Genomic DNA, 19545 nt, shown 5'->3' on the forward strand with positions numbered 1-19545 from the left:
CCAGGTAGAAGACTTTAGTTGGGCTGAGTTCCCACTTTGTCTGGTCTGGTTAGGTCACTGGGTCACAAAAGCAATCATAACATTGTATAAACCTCATGGAAAAGTATAGCTCTAGTCTCCAAATACAAGATCTCACACTGATCTACTAATAGGAAAATGAAAACGTTATGGAGGCTCAGAAAATTGCGACACAAGCCAAACATTTTTTAAACCTTATAAGTTTGGTATCGCCAAAATTGTACTGTCCTTGAGATACATTTTACCAGGTCAATTTTACTATTCACTAACCGTAAAAAGACAAAACCCAAAAATAAAGATGGAAATACTATTTTTCCACATAACAAATTTGGATTTTTTTTTTCATTTTTTAAGTGCAATATAATGTTAAAATGAATTGTAGCATTCAAAACTACTACTTGTCCTACCAACAATAAGCCCCCTCTTCCTTAGAGTTTTGATGGCAGGAGAGTAAAAAATGAATTTGAAAGATTGAAAGGGGTTGTCAACCATTGAGAACATTTTTTTAACTTAAATACATGTATTTGGTGCTAAAAAAACATTATTGCAAATAAGTACATTTAACATTTTGCATCATTCGGCTTTTAGGGGATCTGTGCTTTCTGTACTTTCAACTTTGATGTGGTCTGTGTCCATAAATCAGCAAAAAGAGGCTCAGAAAAAAGGTGCAATCAGACGGCTGTAAAAATCAGGTTGAGATCGGAACGCAGTGCACCGATCGGCCAGGAGGTCTCCCAACCCAAGCGTGACAGCTGCATAGAAATACGTGAAGCTGTGACACTTGGGTTGGGGGACCCACCGGCTATTCTGTGCAATGCGCTCCAATCTCAAGCCGAGTTATATGACTGTGCTCAAAGACAGATGAAAGAGTTGCAAACTCCTCTTTAGACCATCATAACAAGCCTACTGATTGATTCTCAGTTTAACTTATTCTGCAGCCACAGTGCAACACAGAAGCCATACAGTAATTGTATGTAGTACCAAATTGTAAAAATGTTTTAGCCCCAATTACATGGATTTAAGTAGGAAAAAAGAGAATAACCCCAAATAGGCTACAACGAGAGTGCAGAGCAGTAATATACCTAATAAACAGATCACGGAGAAGGGAAGTACGACAGAACCTTGATACTCAGTGGGCTGAAGGTTATCACAGTGAAGATCTCCTTTCTCTGCAATCAGATTAATCCCTTATTTTTTTGACCAGTTCACACAGAATCATTAAGTGTAGGAATATTAGTTCTGGATATCAGGCAGCCATGCTTTATGTGTATATCTGGGTCATGGCAATCAAAAAGTAATAAACTATTTGTTATATTTTGAGACTTTGGCGCAGGAACATGAATTATTGACATATTTATCAATCCAGTGTAGTTTGGGCTCTACAAACTAGTCTTTCTCAATTCTGTACATGTAACACATTTTAAAAGGTGCATTTTCTGTAATTATCGAGTCTCACAAAGTGACTCCTATTGAGCTGTAAAAAGTATGACATGTCCCCGAAGCCTGAAAGCGATCGTACACAAAAGACTCAATTCACATGATGGTATAAAATAGTTTCCGATTTTCATCCATAAAAAAGAGATTTTTCCCTATTATTGTTATCCGTTAATAATATTGACAATACCAAATTCAGGTTCCTATGTTAATAATTGCAGTGTGTCAGTAAAAATTCGATGATTCGTGTGGGATGCCATTATTTTTTTTTTCCGCACCTATAGGCTTGAATAGGCAAGTCTCATCCGGAATAAGTAGAGACTTGTGATTTGGTTCACACGGACATTCAATCATCTGATGAACCCTTTTGGATAACCTTCCTCTCCACATTATGTATGAACTTGTTCAAGTGTTCGTGTTTATCTTAATGGAGAGACGGGTATACTGTAAGCTGATGCCAGCTGCCATCATGGAAGCAAAGACTGGGCATTGTAAATTAGAACATGTAAAAAAACCTCTATCCCTAAACAGTCAGGTCCCAAAAAATATTAGATCGATGGGCATTCTTTTTTAAAGAGGCCCTACACACGTGGTCAAAATTGTTCGTACCCCTCGTTTAATGACAGAAAAGCCCAAAATGGTCACAGAAATAACTTGAATCTGACAACAGTAATAATAAATAACAAAATTTATGAAAGTAAGCAAATGAAAGTTAGACATTGCTCTTCAACCATGATTCCATGGGATTTAAAAAAAATAAAATAAAACTCATGAAATAGGCCTGAACAGAAATGATGGTACCCCTAAAAATAATGTGACAAAAGGAATATGTTAAATCATGGTGTGTCCACTAACTAGCATCACAGGTGTCTACAATCTTGGAATCAGTGAGTGGCCTGTATATAGGGCTACAGATACTCACAGTGCTGTTTGGTGACATGGTGTGTATCATACTCAACATGGACCAGAGGAAGCGAAGGAAAGAGTGGTCTCAGGAGATTCTAAAGAAAATCATAGACAAACATGTTAGAGGTAAAAGTTATAAGACCATCTCCAAGCAGCTTGATGTTCCAGTGACTACAGTTGCACATATTATTGTGAAATTTAAGATCCATGGGACTGTAGCCATGCGGGCTTTCATATGTCTTGCACTGGGGAGAGGCTTCTGTCAGGCCACTCTGCCATAAAGGCCCGACTGGTGGAGGGCTGCAGTGATAGTTGACTTTGTTTAACTTTCTCCCATCTCCTTACTGCATCTCTGGAGCTCAGCCACAGTGATCTTGGGGTTCTTCTTCACCTCTTTTATCAAGGTTCTTCTCTCACGATTGCTCATTTGGCTGGACGGCCAGGTCTAGGAAGACTTCTGGTGGTCCCAAACTTCTTCCATTTGAGGATTATGGAGGCCACTGTGCTCTTAGGAACATTGAGTACTGCAGAAACTCTTTTGTAACCTTGGCCAGATCTGCGTCTTGCCACAATTCTGTCTCTGAGCTCCTTGGCCAGTTCCTTTGACCTCATGATCCTCATTTGGTCTGACATGCACAGTGAGCTGTGAGGTCAGCTGTGAGGTGTGTGCCTTTCCAAATCAAGTCCTATCAGTTTAATTAAACACAGCTGGACTCCAATGAAGGAGTAAAACCACCTCAAGGAGTATCACAAGGAAATGGACAGTGTGTGACTTAAGGTACCGTCACACTAAACGACATCGCTAGCGATCCGTGACGTTGCAGCGTCCTCGCTAGCAATATCGTTTAGTTTGACACGCAGCAGCGATCAGGATCCTGCTGTGATGTCGCTGGTCGCTGAATAAAGTCCAGAACTTTATTTGGTCGTCCGATCGCCGTGTATCATTGTGTTTGACACCAAAAGCAACGATACCAGCGATGTTTTACACTGGTAACCAGGGTAAACATCGGGTTACCAAGCGCAGGGCCGCGCTTAGTAACCCGATGTTTACCCTGGTTACCAGCGTAAAAGTAAAAAAACAAACAGTACATACTCACCCAGCGTCATACCTCCCCCAGCGTCTGCTTCCTGACACTGACTGAGCGCCGGCCCTAAAGTGAAAGCACAGCGGTGACGTCACCGCTCTGCTGTTAGGGCCGGAGCTCAGTCAGTGTCAGGAAGCAGACGCTGGGGGACGCGCAGGTGAGCATGTACTGTTTGTTTTTTTTACTTTTACGCTGGTAACCAGGGTAAACATCGGGTTACTAAGCGCGGCCCTGCGCTTAGCAACCCGATGTTTACCCTGGTTACCCGGGGACCTCGGCATCGTTGGTCGCTGGAGAGCGGTCTGTGTGACAGCTCTCCAGCGATCAAACAGCGACGCTGCAGCGATCGGCATCGTTGTCGCTATCGCTGCAGCGTCGCTTAATGTGACGGTACCTTTAAACATAAGTCTCTGAGCAAAGGGTCTGAATACTTATGACTAGTGTTGAGCGATACCTTCCGATACTTGAAAGTATCGGTATCGGATAGTATCGGCCGATACCCGAAAAATATCGGATATTGCCGATACCGATACCCGATACCAATACAAGTCCATGGGACTCAAATATCGGAAGGTATCCTGGATGGTTCCCAGGGTCTGAAGGAGAGGAAACTCTCCTTCTGGCCCTGGGATCCATATTCATGTAAAAAATAAAGAATTAAAATAAAAAATATGGATATACTCACCCGTCCGGCGGCCCCTGGACCTTACCGCTGTTAACCGGCAGCCTCCGTTCCTAAGAATGAGGAGTTTAGGACCTTAGATGACGTCGCGGCTGAATTCGCGGCTTGTGATTGGTCGCGTGACCACTCATGTGACCGCTCACGTGACCAATCACAAGCCGCAACGTCATCGCAGGTCCTAAACTCCTCATTCTTAGGAACGGAGGCTGCCGGTTACATCGGTAAGGTCCAGGGGCCGCCGGACGGGTGAGTATATCCATATTTTTTATTTTAATTCTTTATTTTTAACATGAATATGGATCCCAGGGCCTGAAGGAGAGTCTCCTCTCCTCCAGACCCTGGGAACCATACACTGGGAACTTCCGATTCCGATTTCCGATATCACAAAAATATCGGAACTCGGTATCGGAATTCCGATACCGCAAGTATCGGCCGATACCCGATACTTGCGGTATCGGAATGCTCAACACTACTTATGACCATGTGATATTTCAGTTTTTCTTTTTTATTAAATTTGCAAAAAATTCTAAATTTCTTTAAAAATTCTACATTTCTGTTTTTTTTTCAGTCAAGACGGGATGCAGAGTGTATATTAATGTGAAAAAATGAACTTTTTTGAATTTACCAAATGGCTGCAATGAAACAAAGTGAAAATTTAAAGGGGTCTGAATACTTTCCGTACCCACTGTACATATTTCCCATCAATTTACAATGCCAGCTAAACACATGCCCATTTGAATTTTGGGCTTTGCCCGCCACTACCACCATGTCCAACGCCATGTCATTATGCGGCCCTGCTGATAATTAGCAGAGGGACAGAGGTGCTGTGAAACCTGCATTTTGTAAGCTCCACAGTTCATTTGGACCAACTCCAAAAGCATTAGAATTAAATTCTGAATAACAACAATGCTGTCTACCTCGACACAGCCGGTGAGCTCAGTGACAGCAGCTGTGATGGGGAGCTGGTACAGGACCTGGGGAGAGGGTGAGAACCCGTTTTGCTCTTTTTATTTGGGCATTTGAGAACATTTGGAGTCTAGTTTCATGAAAATGGAAAACCCTGTTACCTATGAGGAATGGCATACTTGATTCAGAACATAGATTTCTCCATGCAGCGATTCATTTAATAGGATCAACGATTTATTGGATTTAAGTTAGTGGAGATATTTTAATGACTTTTTTTGCAAAAGCCCTGCATTGGGACAAATGATATTTATCAAAATTCTTATTGCTGCCAGATATCACATTGACTAATTACGCAATGCGGGAAGCAGAACAGATTATGCAGAAGGACTCGGCACCTGCTGACGATGTTGAGTCATGGGTATCATGCACAGTCCTAAGCACTAAAGATTTATTTTAGTTTTAAGCAGGTTTATATATTTAGAACATTAATGGAGCAGTGTGCATAAATAGAATTCACTGCTCTCTAGCGTAACACTACTTTTCATAAAAAGTATACTCAGAAAAGATTGTGCTCTGCAACAACTAGGTAAAAGTAATTGTCTTCTCACAATATCAAATTAGTAGAGGGTATATGAGTCGCCCCGCCTGGGTCGTGGGGTACTCAGTACCGGGTCTGGTGCCTCTTAAAGGGGATGTCATGGTGGCTGCGACCGGTCCGTGGCCCTGGGAGCTCAATTAAAGGGGAAAGGTCTTTAAAGGGAAGATAAAGTCTATTGTTCGTGACGCCACCTGTGGTATTCGGTCAGTAGGGACCGACACTGTTTAAAGGGGTCCTCTGGGGTGATGTTGCGGCAAGATGGTAACGCTTCCCACAGGTGAAGCAGGGTCCCCAAGGTGTATGCCGAAAATTAAGTGGAGGACACAGAGTTTGCAGTCTTTTTCCTGGTTTACTGATAGTAGCAGTCCTCAGTCCAGGGTACCAGTAGGGTAGCTGTAGTCCGGCCAGCTTGGAGGCAATAAGAGATCCCACTTCAGGTGAGGTCCGTAAGCCTTTCCTACTTGCGCCAGATGGCGAGGTCCCTGCGGCTTAAAGCTTGCTGACAGGGTCCCCTCTCTACTGTCCTAAGACAGATGTCTGTACGATAGGCATTTTGAGCCTGTTTATAAGATCCGGCTCTTAAGGTTACTGCTTCACCTCAGACTTGTTACAGGCAATTGACATATAGTACTAAGCCATCCGGTTCTGTCGCGCGTCCTGGAGAACAACAAGAACCTCGGGCTCCCGGTACCCAGCTTCTGCGCTCTGGCTCTGAGGGTGTCTTTCCGCTGTTCCCTTGCTGAGCCTCTTCCTCCACTTTGCTCCTTCCCTCTAAGCTCCTCACTATTCAACTTCTTCAAGTTCTCACGCTTTCCAGAGGCCATAGCTCCCACTTGGCTGTGTAGCCCCTCTGTCTGTTCCAGATGTCTCTCTCCTCTCACTCTCTCCTCTAGACTGGCTGACTCCTCCTCCAGACCAGGATGCATACAGCTAAGGGATGCTCCCCTGAATTCGGGTTCAGAGCTCCCCCTCCTGGCCTAAATTCAAATGTGTTGAATGTAAGTGCCTTACCTGATAGAAAGAATCCCCCTTGCCTCCAAGCGTGACATCACCCTCCCCGAAGGGAAGGCAACATCACTGCAGCAACCGGTTACCTGGGGTGATGCATATACATGTACTTTTCATAATTGAACTATGCATTTAAAAAAGCTGACTATACTCTCATAAACCTCCATCACAACTACAGTGCTCTGTAATTCCAGAAAAATAAAACATACTAAGGGCTCATGTACATGGTTGTTTTCATGGCTTACGACATGTCGGACCCTTGTCACTGTATACTCATTTGGAGAGAACCTATCATCATGATTTTTGCCTTTAAATTACATACTGAAATGATCATTAAGGATGCTCATTAAAAGGATATTTCCAAAATCACAAGGTGGTCTTACAAAAATGCATACAGTACATACTATATATTTATTAATTTGTGCCAATACAACCTATTTTGAAATCAATCCCAATTTGCACATATCACCCCCCTGAAGACAACCCTCCAGGTTGTTCTAGCTCATGTTCGATCATGTGCAGTGAAATGTCTCTCAGGTGGCTTCATGCCAGCATAGCTATTCTCTTTGACGTATCTAGAGCAAAGCTCTCAGGATGGACTGTATACAAGAAGCTGAAAAGAGAAATACTGCAGGAGGGGGCTCTGTGTACAGGGGCTGAGAAGATTAATATACTGCCGGATGAGGTTCTGTACAGAGGAGCTGATATTAATTGAGCTATGTTTGCTCCTGCTGCTGAGAGACAAGTGATGTTGAACTGCAAATGCCTACTCTACTGGTGTATATGACAGAGGATTATCTTCTGACATATGCCTCAATAAAGTGCAACAGTCGGTAACAAACACAGATCTACATTGCTATAGTGGAGGTGTTTGGGACAGTTGAGTTCTGATAGAACCAGCTAATGATATAAAACCACACTGCAGCTATATTGATGTAGATGACAGTACAGGTCCTTCTCAAAAAATTAGCATATAGTGTAAAATTTCATTATTTACCATAATGTAATGATTACAATTAAACTTTCATATATTATAGATTCATTATCCACCAACTGAAATTTGTCAGGTCTTTTATTGTTTTAATACTAATGATTTTGGCATACAACTCCTGATAACCCAAAAAACCTGTCTCAATAAATTAGCATATTTCACCCGTCCAATCAAATAAAAGTGTTTTTTAATAACAAACAAAAAAACCATCAAATAATAATGTTCAGTTATGCACTCAATACTTGGTCGGGAATCCTTTGACAGAAATGACTGCTTCAATGCGGCGTGGCATGGAGGCAATCAGCCTGTGACACTGCTGAGATGTTATGGAGGCCCAGGATGCTTCAATAGCGGCCTTAAGCTCATCCAGAGTGTTGGGTCTTGCGTCTCTCAACTTTCTCTTCACAATATCCCACAGATTCTCTATGGGGTTCAGGTCAGGAGAGTTGGCAGGCCAATTGAGCACAGTAACACCATGGTCAGTAAACCATTTACCAGTGGTTTTGGCACTGTGAGCAGGTGCCAGGTCGTGCTGAAAAATGAAATCTTCATCTCCATAAAGCATTTCAGCATTTCCCCAGGTCAAGCCACTTTTGAACTATAAACAGCGGCAGAAGCGCCTGACCTGGGCTACAGAGAAGCAGCACTGGACTGTTGCTAAGTGGTCCCAAGTACTTTTTTCTGATGAAAGCAAATTTTGCATGTCATTCGGAAATCAAGGTGCCAGAGTCTGGAGGAAGACTGGGGAGAAGGAAATGCCAAAATGCCTGAAGTCCAGTGTCAAGTACCCACAGTCAGTGATGGTGTGGGGTGCCATGTCAGCTGCTGGTGTTGGTCCACTGTGTTTCATCAAGGGCAGGGTCAATGCAGCTAGCTATCAGGAGATTTTGGAGCACTTCATGCTTCCATCGGCTGAAATGCTTTATGGAGATGAAGATTTCATTTTCCAGCACGACCTGGCACCTGCTCACAGTGCCAAAACCACTGGTAAATGGTTTACTGACCATGGTATTACTGTGCTCAATTGGCCTGCCAACTCTCCTGACCTGAACCCCATAGAGAATCTGTGGGATATTGTGAAGAGAAAGTTGAGAGACGCAAGACCCAACACTCTGGATGAGCTTAAGGCCGCTATTGAAGCATCCTGGGCCTCCATAACATCTCAGCAGTGTCACAGGCTGATTGCCTCCAGGCCACGCCGCATTGAAGCAGTCATTTCTGCCAAAGGATTCCCGACCAAGTATTGAGTGCATAACTGAACATTATTATTTGATGGGTTTTTTGTTTGTTATTAAAAAACACTTTTATTTGATTGGACGGGTGAAATATGCTAATTTATTGAGACAGGTTTTTTGGGTTATCAGGAGTTGTATGCCAAAATCATCAGTATTAAAACAATAAAAGACCTGACAAATTTCAGTTGGTGGATAATGAATCTATAATATATGAAAGTTTAATTGTAATCATTACATTATGGTAAATAATGAAATTTTACACTATATGCTAATTTTTTGAGAAGGACCTGTAGATGAAATCAATCAAGTAGAGTACTGTACTGGAGCAGATTGTGCACCGATGCATAAGGCCTCTTTCACACTTCAGTCTTTTGGTGTCAGTCTGAAACCGCCATTTTCCTCAAATAGCGGATCCGCCATTTTTTTTGGGCGGATCCGCTATTTTCCCATAGACATGCATTAGCGACGGATTGTGGCGGATGGTCGTCCGTTCCATCCGCCATGCGACGGATCCGTCGAAATTGGGCGGACGTTGTCTAGACATTGACGGACATTATAACGTTTTTTGTCTGCGCCGAAATGGCGGTTTAGAACCGTTTTCTCAACAATTGTGACGGATCCGTCGATCCGTCACTATGTCGGAGCAGACTGACGCCAAACAACTGAAGTGTGAAAGAAGCCTAAGCTGAATGCTACACTTAGATTTCCTTGATAATAGCTCAAAAAGGTGGGGGTTGTCAGGAGCACACAGAAGAGAGGAGGTCTGCAGCATGGAGAAGAAGAAAGTACTATTGGGAAAAATAGTTTTAGCAAACAAGAATCGGACCACCAATTCTACTTCATGTTAGGCCCCCTTCACACGTCCTGATATTACCAGTACTGAAAAATACACTACCGATGCTCTACGTGTCTGTATGTCCCTGTGTATCATACGTGTTGCATCCGTGTGTCACATAAGTGTGACACATACTGCACCAGCACCAGGGAAAAGCAGTACAGTTAGTGCTGTTCCCTGGTGCAGGGTGCTGAATGCAGCTCTCATCTTTTTTTCCTGGTCTCCGTGCGATCAGAGCAACCAAGCGACACTAATGGGAGTTGCAATCAGCACCCGCTGTGTGTATATCATGTATTAAATAAATAAATGAAAAATGGTGTGGGGTCCCCTTTCATTTTCCTAACCGGCTGACGGAAAGCCGACAGCTGGGGGCTGATGTTAATATTCTGGGAAGGGGCCAATAGCCATAAAGGTTCCCTGCGTATTAATAACAGGTCATGGCTGTTTTATAAGCCTTTACTGGTTATTATAAGGGGTACCCCCAAAAAAATTATGTGGGATCCCCTGATATTTAGTATCCTGCAAAGTCTAGACCAGTAATGGCGAACCTATGACACGCGTGTCAGTGCTGACACGCGTAGTCATTTTCAGTGACACGCCGGCCGCCGGCCGCGGCCCCATAGAAATTGCTTCTTTCCCAGGGTCTGAAGGAGAGGAAACTCTCCTTCAGGCCCTGGGAACCATATTAATGTGTAAAATAAAGAATTAAAATAAAAAATATTGCTATACTCACCTCTCCGACGCAGCCTTGACCTCACCGAGGGAACCGGCAGCGTTGTTTGCTTAAAAATCGCGGTTTTCCTTCCTTACGTGAAGTCCCGGCTTGTGATTGGTCGCGTGCCGCCCATGTGGCCGCGACGCGACCAATCACAGCAAGCCGTGACGTAATTTTAGGTCCTTCAGGATTTTAAAATCACGTTCTGGCTTGTGATTGGTCGCGTCGCGGTCACATGGGCGACGCGACCAATCACAAGCCAGAACGTGATTTTAAAATCCTGAAGGACTTAAAATTACATCACGGCTTGCTGTGATTGGTCGCGTCGCGGCCACATGGGCGGCACGCGACCAATCACAAGCCGGGACTTCAGGTAAGGAAGGAAAACCGCGATTTTTAAGCAAACAACGCTGCCGGTTCCCTCGGTGAGGTCAAGGCTGCGTCGGAGAGGTGAGTATAGCAATATTTTTTATTTTAATTCTTTATTTTACACATTAATGTTGTTTCGATACCGATACCCGATACCACAAAAGTATCGGATCTCGGTATCGGAATTCCGATACAGCAAATATCGGCCGATACCCGATACTTGCGGTATCGGAATGCTAAACAATGGCATCCGATCCGATTTTTTATCGGATCGGATGCCATGCAGGAGGTCTGTGGGTCCAAACAACAGAGCTCCGGTGCAGAGCGTCTAGGCCTGGGACTTCCGGTAGGCCAGGCGCAGCTCCCGGAAGTCCCAGGCCTATGCGTCGGATCTGTGTTGTTTGGGCGACATTGCGCTGCTCCCTGCTGCGCCGACCAGAAGTCCCAGGCTGCACTTCTGAGGCCTGAGGAGATAGCTGTCCGGAGGCCCTGTGATTGCTGTCTGCAGCCAGCAACCATCATCCAGTGAACTGTGGGGTGTCATTGGCCAATTTTACTAAGATAAGTGAGGGGGAGGCTGGAAGAGGCCTGTGCTATGGGTGCCGTTTCCCGCCATTAGGAACGCCATCTTGCAGTACAGACTCCATTTCACCACCATTACTGTTTGTGGTGCATCCTTATTAACCCCTATTTCTGCTAATTGCAGGGCTAACTATAAATATTCTCTCATGGAGAAGCCACAAAATAAGAAACCAAAGTTGAGTAAAGGGAGTGGTAGTAGCAGTAGCCGACCCTTTCAAGAGTCATGGACTGAGATGTACGGCATTATAGAAAAAAATGGCAGATCATTTTGCGTTCTATGTAGTGAAACGGTAGTAAGCAGAACGTGGAATGTAAATAGACATTTTGAAACTAATCATTCCCAGCTCTTGAAAAAAAGTGAGGATGAAAGGAAGGAATACATTTCCAGGCAGCTACACCTTCATAAGAGCCAATCTAATTCCATCCTTAAATTTGTAAAAAGCTCTACTAATTTAACATCTGCAAGTCTGAGCATTGCTCACTCCATAGCTCAGCATGGAAAAGCACTCAGTGAGGGAGAATTTATTAAAGATACTCTCTTAAGATGTGCACCAGTTCTGTTTCATGATATGCAGAATAAAGATGCAATTATTAAGAGAATATCTGAGTTACCACTGAGTAGAAATATCATAAAAGACCGAATAATGAGACTGAACGCAAACGTACAACATCAATTAAAGAGAGACATAAGTAATTGTAAATATTTTTCGATCTCTCTTGATGAAACTACTGATGTCACATCACATGCTCAGTTGGCCATTATTGGTCGATATTCTGATGGTCTCACAATGAGAGAAGAGTTGATACAGTTAGTATCAGTGCCAACAAGTACATCAGGAAGTGAAATATGTAAGGTTGTTATGCAAACATTCTGTGACCTAAGCATTCATATTTCTAAAGTTGTGTCAGTGACGACAGATGGGGCACCAAACATGGTGGGGAAAAAAGTCGGATTTGTTAAATTGTTTACGGAAGGTATTGGACATCCGATTGTGCCTTTTCATTGTATTATCCATCAGGAGGCTTTATGTGCCAAAGCAGGATTCACTGACTTAAACGACTTAATGTCAGTTGTTACAAAAATCGTTAATTTAATAGCTGCTCGCCCCCTTCGCAAGCAAGAATTTTCTGCACTTTTACTGGAGGTTGATTCCACCTACAGTGGACTGCTGATGTACAATAATGTAAGATGGCTGAGCCGAGGCAAAGTTCTTGAGCGCTTTGTGGAGTGTTTTGAAGAAATTAAGGTATTTCTTGAGGATAAGGATCTGGGAAACTTTCCTCAGCTCTATGATTCTACGTGGGTCAACAACCTGATGTTTTTTACAGATCTCTCTGTTCATATTAATGAACTGAACTTAAAGCTACAAGGTTTTGGCAAAAGTATTGACGTTATGTTTGGATACATAAAAGCTTTTGAAAGTAAACTTAAAATTTTCAAGCGAGATGTAGAAACTAAAACATAAGTATTTTCCTCGAGTAACAAAGTATTTTGAGAAGGCCAGTGCAGCTGTACAAAATGAAATGGAACCCTTGCATATACAGTACCAGCATGTTTTAGACTCGTTACTTGACCAGTTCAGTGATAGATTTCATCAATTTAGAAGCCTAGAACAGACCATGAAAATAATTAAGTATCCTGATGTAGTAGTCTACAGTAGTTTGGAATTAAATGGTTTCCAGTGGATACAAATTGATGATTTGGAGATGCAACTTGCAGAATTTCAGGACAGCATCTGGGCTCAGGTGTTTGTTGACTTGAGGTCAAAGCTTGAGAATCTAGAAAGGTGCCGCTTGGAGAATCAAGAGGAGTGCCACTATGAACAGGAAATTTGGAGTGCCTGGAATAGGTTACCAGACACTTTTAGCACCCTGAAAAATATAGCAATGGCTTTACTCACTATTTTTCCCTCTACCTACTTTTGTGAGACCTTATTCTCAGCATTAAATAATATCAAAACCAACAAAAGAAACAGATTGACAGATGAACTTAGTAGCGCTTGCTTGGGCTTGAAGTGTACAAAATACCAACCTTCAATTGAACATTTAGCTAGTGAAATTCAGCAACAAAAAAGTCACTAAATTTAGTGATGGCGAACCTGTGGCAGTCCAGCTGTTGCAAAACTACAATTCCCATCATGCCTGGCCATTCCAAGCAAAAGCTTTGGCTGTGAAGACATGATGGGAATTGTAGTTTTGCAACAGCTGGAATGCCACAGGTTCGCCATCGCAAGAATTCCCCCTCCCCCTCACTTATCTTAAGGTACCTTCACACGAAACGACATCGCTAGCGATCCGTGACGTTGCAGCGTCCTGGCTAGCGATATCGTTTCGTTTGACACGCAGCAGCGATCAGGATCCTGCTGTGATGTCGCTGGTTGCTGAATAAAGTCCAGAACTTTATTTGGTCGTCCGATCGCTGTGTATCGTTGTGTTTGAAAGCAAAAGCAACGATACCAGCGATGTTTTACACTGGTAACCAGGGTAAACATCGGGTTACCAAGCGCAGGGCCGCGCTTAGTAACCCAATGTTTACCCTGGTTACCAGCGTAAAAGTAAAAAAAACAAACAGTACATGCTCACCTTCGCGTCCCCCGCCGTCTGCTTCCTGACACTTACTGAGCGCCGGCCCTAAAGTGAAAGTGAAAGCACAGCGGTGACGTCACCGCTGTGCTGTTAGGGCCGGAGCTCAGTCAGTGTCAGGAAGCGGACGCTGGGGGACACGCAGGTGAGCATGTACTGTTTGTTTTTTTTACTTTTACGCTGGTAACCAGGGTAAACATCGGGTTACTAAGCGCGGCCCTGCGCTTAGCAACCCGATGTTTACCCTGGTTACCCGGGGACCTCGGCATCGTTGGTCGCTGGAGAGCGGTCTGTGTGACAGCTCTCCAGCGATCAAACAGCGACGCTGCAGCGATCGGCATCGTTGTCGCTATCGCTGCAGCGTCGCTTCATGTGAAGGTACCTTTAGTTCACGGCACCCCACACAAGTTAAATTATAGCAAGAACAAGACCAACAAAAGAAAACAACTGACAGATGAACAAAGAAGTCACTAAGCAGGTAAGTTAAATAATTATAATTATACATATTTGTTATTTAAACTATACATGTCACAAAATTATGTTTTTTTATCAAGGTGACACACCACCCAAGTTATGCTCGGTTTTTGGCGAATTTTGACACACCAAGCTCAAAAGGTTGCCCATCACTGGTCTAGACAGACCTCTGCAGGCTGATATTAATAACATAGGAAAGGGCCATGGATATTGGCCCCTCCTAGACTATGAATATCAGCTGCCCCAGAAATGGCACATCAATTAGTTGCGCCAATTCTGGCACTTAGCCTCCACTCTCCCCACTTACCCTGATGCGATGGCAAGTGGGGTAACAGTTGTCGAGTTGTTGTCATCTTTATAATGTCAGCTAACATGAAGCCCAGGGGTTAATAATGGAGAGGTATCTATAAGACTCCCTCAGTCATTACTAACCCTATAGTCAAATTTAATAAAGACACAGACAGAGTAAAGTCCTTTAATTGAAATAAACACTCCCCGATTCTGTTTGGCTACGATTACATGATCAAGAACAACCACCACGTCTTAATTGAAACTTCAATTCCTTGCTCTAAAATGCTGGCTCAGACCCTCGTAAAACATGCATGGCCTATTGCTGACTGCTGCTGTTCCATTATTAAATTCCTACTGTGGGTGAATTGATCAGTCAACTGCATGTGTTACTATCCTTAAATTTTTCTACCAATAGCAGTTTACCAAGCTGATAGTTTTGACACCTGAGTGTAGCTGAGCAAAAAGAAGTTTGAGCTGTTGCATGAGGTATCAGTGCTCCCAACACAACAGACCTCTAGACTGGTCCCTCACCCACCTCGTCTTAATTAAAACTTAAATTGAAAGCTGTAAATGCTGGTCCAGACCATGATACCACATGCATTGCCTATTGCTGACTGCTGCTGTGCCATTATAAAATGTTCTACTGTGGGTCAATTGATCAGTCACATACCTGTGTTACTATTCTTACACTTTTCTACTAATAGTACTCTATGAAACTGATGTTTGTGCCACCTGATTGTGGCTAGGAAACTAAAAAAAATTTGAGCTGTTGCATGAAGTATCAGGTCTTCCAGCAACGAAGGGTTACACCGCTCCCTTACCCACCACGTCTTAATTGAAATTCCAATTCAAAGCTGTAAATGCTGGGCCAGACCCTGATACCGCATGCATGGCCCATGGCTGATTTCTGATGTGCCATTACCAAATTTCTACTGTGGGTTAATTGATGCCACTGTTAGAATCTGTTTTGTTTTGACCATCCGCCATCTCGCCATCTTGTTGTGGTTTTCTGGCTGCTGGTCTTTTTCCCCTGGTGGTGGGTTGTCTTGGTCAGGTGATTGTATCACCCTTTATTACCCAGCACCAGCCTCCCATTCCTTACTGGACACCAGCGTTAATCTGCTAGAGTTCTGGCTAGGTGCTTTGACAGCTTTCTGTGTTTGATATTTTGCAGTTCTGGAATCTCTGGTTCTACTATCTTTTGTTTCTGTTTTCAGTTTGTTTCTGCAGCTTTCTCTGTGTTTCCTATTAGGAGGTGACCTGTTTTTTATACCCAGTCCTTAGATCTTTTAGGGACCTCCTTCCCCTTATCTATAGGTCTTCACTGAGTTTAAACTAGGATCGTCGGTGGGTCTATTCGCAAGGAATTGGTTGCCCACTCCATCGTAGGGTTTCAGCCTAGTCAGCTTTCCCCCTGCTCTCCTAGTTCTGTGCTGTAGTTTTGTAACAGCCACTTTTCATGATGTCTGCCCCTAATTTTAGCTGTTTGGGAAGCTTTTTGTTACCCCTTAAGGTATTGTGTATACATTTAGCTTGGCCTCCCATTGAGTTTAATAGGGTTCGGGTAGGTTCAGCGAACGTCTAAGCAAATCAAACCAACCCAAACATTGAATGGTTAGCTCATTTCTAATTGTCACTCATTGTTCCCCATTGGATCTCATAATTTAAAATTCGTAATCATTTGAATTTTGGGTGTCAGAGCAGAGTACTTGGAGGAAACCCATGCAAAGATGGGAAAGAACTTATAAAGTACATGCAGATGTTGCTCTGAGGGGAATTTGGATTATCTGATACTTCAATATAGATGGCCTTTGTTAAATATAATCCATCAATTCCAGATCTGTGCGAGCCTTAAATGATTATCCCGCTCACCTAAAAAAAGACGATTATCCCCCCATTCATAGTATAGGGAAAACAATTCCAACATCAGCATTCTGGAATCCAGAGAATGGGTTTCTTCAGCCCATTCTTTGGTGAAGCGATGCACATGGTGGGGCTCTGCTGTATTGGCAGGTAGACTCCCTGTGATCAACATGTCATCCCCTATCAAAGGGACAGGGGTAAATTTGCTTTGTTCTGAATAAATCTTTAAGGCACCAATACAGATTAGTTAGCGGTCATCAGGTCAATTGTTTAGCCAACTGCTATCTCCCCCTACTCCCACCATATACAGGAATACTCGGGTTGGCTGAGCGTTGCTATACTGCTTACATCACATTCACCAGTAGATTGAAAGGATTCTAGTGGGTTCTGCATCCCCTTCATTTAGAGATGAAAGAATTGACTTGCAGGGCCTTTATCTGGAAGCCACATCAGTATTCTGTGGTCGCCACCTACCTGACAGAATCCACAACACCTCTCCTGATGTGTTGGTCCAATAGCACCATGTCTACTAATCAGAAGAGGCTCTGGGAACGCCAGCAGGCAAGGCATGGCTCACAAGGCTCCCATCAAGCAGCCACGGAATACTGACATGGCCACTGAACCCAGGCACAGCTCCACATTCTGGTTGTGATTGATATTACTGCTCATCTTTTGCTCAGTCTCGTTCAAGTTAATAGCATTGAACTGAAATACCTGACAAGGCCATTGCCAAGAGCACAGATCTGTGGCTGGTGAACAATGAAGGGCATTTGTTAGAGTGATAGAGCTTCACAATGCCTTCAGTTAGTTAATAACATCCATACCAGAAGTTAGATGCCCACTGATCAGATATTGATGGTCTACCTTACATAGAAGCCATCAGTATCTTACACAGATAACCTTTCTCAAGCAGATCAGTCACTGAAGACATTATTCTAAAAATCTCATACTTGGTAAGACTGGTGTACTAACTTTGAAAATCCACATCAGAATCAATGTCCTGTACATATGTATCTCGAAGTCTTATTTTATTCTCAACAATATCTTTGGGTTTAAGGATTTTGCGGAACACACACATAAAATCGGTGGTTTTCTTTTTTGCAGGTACTGCTATGTGGATACTTGGTAGCAATGACTGATGTGGAATCTACATATGCAGATTTCATAGCCTCTGGGAGAACGGGAAGAAGAAATGCTATACATGGTATACTTGTCTCCTCTGCAAGCGGGAACACGAGTGACCTGGCTCTACAGTTATCAGAGCTAGACATAAAGAAGTCAGGTAAGAGAATTACACACAAGTGCAATCTCTGGGAGACCCAACGTCCATGTATGAAGGCGTTAGGTCAGAAAATAACAAATATTTATCACCTATCCACAGTGTAAGGTGACTGGGACCACGGGATATCACGGGAACGTTTCCTGTACATAGGTAATAAATGCTGTGTATGGTCCAACCCTTCTAACACTTTTTATTAAACTAGCACAGAGTCCTTTCTGATGACAGCTTTCACGCAATGTAGGGGATTATAAATACTCTAGAGTTCAGTGTATGTGTTATATGAATGTGTGTAACGCCCAAATCATGTAAAAAAATTATGTACGGACGGTAATACTCTTCTGACCCCTTTCTCTTTAAAGTTCAGTCATTTGTAACCTTAGATCTCTCCTTCCTTCTAATTCACTGTTAGCAGCTCATCACGTCTGCGATTCAACACGCCTAGTACATCAGCCACCCAGTCATTGGCATGAGGTCCGATTCATTACAGCTTTTATACCAGTATTCTGATGAAAAAGGCTTTGAAAAGTCGCCAAATTATGGCTTAAATCAAGACTGCGCTAAAATTTTTTATTTTTGGTATTTTCACAACATTATTCCCCACCTTCTAAACAGTAGGTAGAGCTGAAGTGGGACAAGGGGATGGTGACCGCAGCTTGTTAAATTCATGATGGGCAGCGGATTTCACTATGCCACAAACCTTACTTCAGCATGGAATGCAGTAGGATTTGTGGTGAGATGCACACGGAGGCGCAGACCTCTTGTGCAACACTCCCAATTTATGAATAGGCATGTGCTTATCAACACCAGATTTACATTTTTTTGGCTGCTGCAACATTGCCATACAATCCATTAAGAGACGATCAAAACATCGCTTCTATCCCAAAATGGTGTCAGCTCAGGACAGAAAAAATAAGCCCTCACCCAGATCCCGAAAAATGAAAGCGTAACGGATTCCGGGAAATGGCGACAAAAGCAAAATATTCTTTTTTTTTACAAATTATTTAATTTATTTCTACCACTTACATAAAGAAAAACTCTATCAAATTCAAAGAAGGTTTATTGGCAGGAATGAATGCACATTAATTTTGCCAAAGCAAGTGTACAATAGGGATAGTGACTGTGGGGATGATGGATAGGGACTGCAGGAACGATAGATGATGCACATCCAGGGTTGGGTATATACAAATCCAAGGAATATCATAGTTCTCTTTTTCGCAGCCTGTGGCACACACTCACATACTGCGCTGCAATCTCTACCACGCTCTCTTCTTCCCCCAGCAGGATATATGTTTTCCCTTCCTCCTTCGTGGAGTTGAAATCCAGGAAGAAATCGGAGAGTCTCCCAAAGTGAGTGACCCTGACTGCTGAGTATTTGGTGCAGTATAGCATGGAGTTGGTCTCATACTTTAGGGCAGGGGTGGGGAACCCCTGACCCGCAGGCCACATGTGGCCAGCGGTGACTTTTCATGTGGCCTGCGGGCAGGTCCACTGAGTCCACAATGCTCGGGCGGCAGCCGTATCCTGCCAGCTGCCGGCCCTTTAACCCCCAAGTGCATGCAGCGTTCATTGCAGAACGCTGCCTGCACATAAATCATGAGGTCATTGGGGTGGGCGGGGTTAGCACCAGGGTGAGCGGGGTTAGCACCCAATGCTTTCCCATCCCCCTGTCCCGGAAGAGGAGCTGCTGC

General features: G+C 43.4%; 1 protein-coding gene across 4 annotated transcripts in view; it reads left to right on the forward strand.

The window, feature by feature from the left end:
- Positions 1-19545, forward strand: part of PKIA (cAMP-dependent protein kinase inhibitor alpha) — an 86206-nt gene that overhangs the window by 45908 nt on the left and 20753 nt on the right. For 3 of the 4 annotated variants that reach the window (XM_077270696.1, XM_077270694.1, XM_077270697.1), the window contains one exon: positions 17680-17857. In XM_077270696.1, coding sequence (XP_077126811.1) covers positions 17707-17857 — 151 coding nt within the window. In that variant the 5' untranslated portion in view covers positions 17680-17706. Of the gene's footprint in view, positions 1-14345; positions 14426-17679; positions 17858-19545 lie in introns of those variants that run through there. The other variant, XM_077270693.1, reaches the window with a different exon arrangement.

The sequence above is a fragment of the Ranitomeya variabilis genome, chromosome 6 (genome assembly GCF_051348905.1).
Source record: "Ranitomeya variabilis isolate aRanVar5 chromosome 6, aRanVar5.hap1, whole genome shotgun sequence".
NCBI lineage: Eukaryota > Metazoa > Chordata > Amphibia > Anura > Dendrobatidae > Ranitomeya > Ranitomeya variabilis.